The sequence below is a fragment of the Mizuhopecten yessoensis genome, unplaced genomic scaffold (genome assembly GCF_002113885.1).
Source record: "Mizuhopecten yessoensis strain PY_sf001 unplaced genomic scaffold, ASM211388v2 scaffold8537, whole genome shotgun sequence".
In the NCBI taxonomy this organism is placed as follows: domain Eukaryota; kingdom Metazoa; phylum Mollusca; class Bivalvia; order Pectinida; family Pectinidae; genus Mizuhopecten; species Mizuhopecten yessoensis.
This window is the reverse complement of record NW_018407597.1, coordinates 1,318,147-1,323,277: the sequence shown is the minus strand read 5'-3', so window position 1 is coordinate 1,323,277 and position 5,131 is coordinate 1,318,147. Positions and strand designations below refer to the sequence as shown.

Genomic DNA, 5,131 nt, shown 5'->3' with positions numbered 1-5,131 from the left:
AGACAGGAGAGACGACGGTATGAGGGTGGTAACAGTACAGACAGGAGAGACGACGGTATGAGGGTGGTAACAGTATAGACAGGAGAGACGACGGTATGAGGGTGGTAACAGTATAGACAGGAGAGACGACGGTATGAGGGTGGTAACAGTACAGACAGGAGAGACGACGGTGTGAGGGTGGTAACATTAGGACTGGGAGGGTATTTGATTAACTCGTTTGTGGTTTTTTGTTTGTAAAGTTACCTAACTCCCACGAGGAAATGTCTTCGGAAAGCTCGATTGTTGGTTCGGAGTTAGTTCGATGGGTCACCTCGACGAATGTATAGGAGTTTGCATAAAGTGGATTCCTGGTATAACTCTTGCCGTAATATTTCTTGTCTCCATCAAACAACACAGCTTCAGATACCTGATCCACGGAATTCGTCCTGTATTTGCTTGTCTGCTCTATCATCTTGTTCGGGTCACCTACAAATTACATACGGAACAAATAATATTTGAACAATCTGCATTTTTAATTTCTACTCGTTTTTTTTTTTTTTTTTAATAATAATCACCTCAAAGTCCCCAGCTCTCAACTTTCCTTCCTTTTAGTTTTGATTCCTGTAAATCAAATATAGCTTACCTTTCTTTTTAATCATCACATATCCGTCGTAGAATTGAAGATCGCTGATCACTGTATCTTCTACGTCTACGCCTAAAAAGTCTGCTATTACATCGTATAAAATTTGGAAGTCCTTTTCATCATCTTCTGCCGACAACGACTTCCGAATAGCAGCAACGACTATGTAACCATCGGGTGCGTCTAAATAGAAAGGAAAAAACAATAATAATTTATATCATGTACAATGAAAAAAATATATTATAGTAACCTTTTATATATATAATTACTATAACCAGATAACGAAAGAGAACAACTTTCAGACTCGTGGGCGTCGGACTCACGACCTACGGCACCTTATCGCCTAGCCGAGACATATCCTCTGTTCCTACCACTACACCAACCAGACCTTCTGAATAAGGATTCGATATGGCAGTGGTCAACAGCCCAATACTTTGGACATGGTCATAGTGACAAATCGTCTATTGATGATGCGAGTACCTGGGTCGCAATGTATAGAGGATCTGTCACAAATTTCCCTTGATATTAGGTTTGAAACGAATCTAGCATATCATTATATATTTAGTTGTATTGCCGTCTATTATTGATTATTATTGCCGCCAGAGACTCGCAAGCATGAAAAATCAAAAACTTGTCTCATAAATCTAATATAAAAGGGAAACGAATGACAGATTCTTTTTTATCATATAATACAAAGTAACCTATATCATAATTGTGATCTGCAACGAATATGTTGTACTTGGGCGCCTCTGAAACGATGAAAATTGCGTTCGCTTCACAATGACGTGACGTCACATTGATTGTTCCTATTTGTTACATAAACAATGATGGCTTTATGGCAATGCATAACACGGTATTCATATGATAAATATGGATACGAACTGTACTAATATTATTACATAACAGACTAAGTACGAAATATGTAAGTGCAATGAAATGAAATATGTAATGAATATTATATTAGATTGTAAATAAAGACATATAAACTATAAGTGAGAGTTGGCAGCGCGTTCCATTGGGCGGGCCTCATCGAGTGCCTAATGGCCAAATACGCTAGCCGCTTAGTCTTATACTTTTTATCTAAATATTTGTAAAGCATAACCACTGCCATAGTCCAATTAAGCATAGTATGCCCGTTAATACATGTTATACGATACTATATAGTTAATAGGATAATTAGGTCGTTGTTTCATCATTGGATTTAATAAAAGGAGCAAACGATTCCAGTAATGCGGCACTTTTGAAGTTCTTCAAAATGATATTATATTTGACCTATAACACTATGTAAAAGTTCTGTTTACTTGATATTTTGTTGCAAACGATTCATGATATCAAATCGATATCCAACCAATGTTGTTTAACCGTTTATTTATATTTCTTAAACTTACCATTAAAGTACTGTTTCAGACCATCAACGCTTTCATTGAATTTTTTCTCTGAGGCCATCTTAAATTTGAAGATTTCCCGCTTGACATCATCTTCAGAATAATTGGTAAGGTCAGGATCAAATTGATACACAACCAGACCTTGGGAATCGTCGCCTTGTGTTACCTAGTTATAAAGTATAAACTGTAATTTGTAATGTTTATATCAGAATTCCAAGCTTGCTTCATTACCTTTCTTATTCACGTGTAGAAGGCAAAACACTGTTTACACGAGTTTGCAAAAAACGATATCAACTTATCATAAATGATACACGTCGTAAAACCTATCTCTATTTTTGCATCTAAATTCTATATTCTGTTTAAGATGTTTGTAAGGTTTTTGACGGAATGGTTAATGAAATTAACCTCAATAGAATCGTAACAGCTTGTATCTGTCCTGACTCGTTTGATATCCTCTATAACATGCAATGACGCGGTTTGGAACAGAACATCACTTCCTTATATCTCATTCATTTGAGTACCATAAAAAGCAAATATATAAGTGAAGAAACATCTTAAAACCTACCAAACTTATGAATGATACAGTTAAGTATTGATTTTTCAAATAATAAATGAAAACTTGAAAATAAGTTGTGTGACATGTGTATGTTGTTGACTATTTTGATAGAAACAATACAAAAACGACACTTTAGATGACAGCAACATTTCTGCATTTCTGCAAATATCATCTAGCACATATGGCAAGTGATGAAATATATCAAACACATCAAACTTCAAAGTATTTTGTGTGAACTTATCTATTTTTTGTAATGGCAGTCGTTGATTAAAAAAAGAAAAAATAACAAACTTTATTTATTGAGGATTAGCACCTGATTAAGCCAAAGGCTAATCTCCCTCCTCAGGGTTTGGTGAAAATCGGATGCCATGGTTGTTACACAATTTGTCATTGAAAAGAGGCCATGGCACAGATGTAGAATAACCAGCACGCAACCAGGTCAGATATAAAGATGTTAAATGGAAAGGAAACTATATTACAGGAAGCGTGTGTGTGACTCCACGTTGCGAGGAACCTTATGTTTTACAATCAATTGCGAAAACGTTACCCCATATTAATACCAGAGAAAGACTCAAATAATCTCCAGCTTTTCAACAAAAAACTGACAAAATGTAACGTAAACGTTAACACAAGGAACAATCTCAATTACCTGCTGATTAAACAATATTCCTTCATCTGCAATCTTTGGCAGTGGTGCATTCAGCGTGGTCCACGAGACCTTTTTGGGTCCCCATATATTGAGATTGCCTCCCTCTTCGACACCAATGGTCTTGTCACCGAATCCTTCAAGATTATTAATCGTATCTCTCTTGCCTGAAAAATGTATGAAAGCAAGTCATAATCGATATATTAGTACTTTCGTTTTAATAGTCTTTCAGAAAGCAGACCTTTTGCAAAGTATTAGACGTAACATTTAACATTATTCAGTGTTGTGTGACTTTCTTCAGCAATACATATGGCAAACTACATGTATCATGCAAAAAAACACAGTTACAGCTGAATTGAGATGCTAATGATAAAACCTATCCGTTTGGCCGGCCGGGCGAAAAAACCCACTTTTATATCTATCAATCCATCTGTAGATAGTATATCTTGAGGTTGTGTAATAAAGTTAATTAATTAAGAAGTAAGTATGTAAATAATAGCTACCGATAAGCTGAATGGTCAATTTGCCAGTGTATCGACATTCTTCAGATCCTACATCCACACGGCCACCATTCTTAACAACGATGAAGTGAGTCTTCAGGATGAGGTCATCTGTGACATCGGGCTTGAACACAAGCGTCCCACCATCGACTACATAGATTCCTATATACTCGTCAGCAGAACTCTCGTCATAGAGGACCCCCGTGTTAATTGTAACGTTTGTATTAGGATCAGCATTCTGAAATGGTTAAATTAAATGTTTAGATATCCATATACAGCTACGTCTATGCTTTTTAACAATTACTTGTGTTAAGGTAAAGCAACCGAACAATCTACATAATTCATTATTCTTTTTGATAAAGTATGGGCTTGATAAATTTACCAAAGGAATGACATCCATTCTTTCTTTCATTATTATAGGAGTATACATATTGCAGATTATTGACTGATAATGAAAACATTGATTTCGAAACGTGGCATATAATGTTGGTCAGAATAAAAATGTGACTTTACACTAGCCCTTGATTATTATTAATTATTAACTAATAAATTAGTTTATTATTCAACAGCAGGAAGCACTAAAAAAAGAACAAGATTAAAAAAAAAATCCGTTAAAATTCAAACTAATATAAAAAAATAAATGTTTCAATGCGAAGGGGGCGTAAATAAAACCACGTAACTTAATATATAATTGATATTAAATGCTTGTTTCATTTCAAACATGTCTTAACATTTGTTTAATATATATGTATAATAATGGAAATATTTAACAAAAAATATGACTTAAGTAAAATGCTTAATGAAGCAATTATGAAGCATTGATAAAACATGAATGAAACAGCTTGGAAGTAGTTTAAAGTCTTATATGACATCAGATTTGGAACGATATCAGATAATTTTGCTTAAATGTGTACAGAAATACACATGTTCGTTGTTAAACACTTTTGGTCCCCGTGTATGCTTACTGTAGTTTTGTTGGTTTTCATCATCGCCTTGGTAACTTATTTCATCAAGATGTTGAAATTGATTTGCAAAAGAAGATACACAGTACATCTTTTGCTGAAAATATCATTAATGTTGTCAACTTTATTGAATTGAAATATCCCACAGTATAAATAATCCATCACGCATACATCAAGCGATAGTCAAATGTCCTTTGAAACGCATGTTGTAGAAAGCCTTTATGTAAAAATCCCTTAATGCTTACAAATAACATTTAGGTGATTTTTTTACACTGTGGTTGTCATAGTGCAATCTTTAAAATAAAATAAAATAAAGGTCTTTTTTAATATCAACGGGTAAAACAACTTAACAAATAAGCAGTGCTCTGAAATTACAGAAAGAAAAACAGCCTGGCCCGTATCCATGTAATTTCGTAAGTAGTAATCAGAAACTACAGAAATTAGATTTTATAAATATGAAATT

General features: G+C 34.3%; 1 protein-coding gene across 1 annotated transcript in view; it reads right to left on the bottom strand.

The window, feature by feature from the left end:
• LOC110456159 (transmembrane protein 2-like) overlaps nucleotides 1-4,106 on the bottom strand; it is a 36,478-nt gene extending 32,372 nt beyond the window's left edge. Inside the window, exons 1-6 of the mRNA XM_021506731.1 lie at nucleotides 4,089-4,106; nucleotides 3,710-3,944; nucleotides 3,210-3,373; nucleotides 2,008-2,170; nucleotides 623-802; nucleotides 244-465 (exon numbers count right to left, since the gene is read on the bottom strand). Coding sequence (XP_021362406.1) covers nucleotides 244-465; nucleotides 623-802; nucleotides 2,008-2,170; nucleotides 3,210-3,373; nucleotides 3,710-3,944; nucleotides 4,089-4,106 — 982 coding nt within the window. The remainder of the gene's footprint in view (nucleotides 1-243; nucleotides 466-622; nucleotides 803-2,007; nucleotides 2,171-3,209; nucleotides 3,374-3,709; nucleotides 3,945-4,088) is intronic.
• Nucleotides 4,107-5,131: the final 1,025 nt, after the last annotated feature.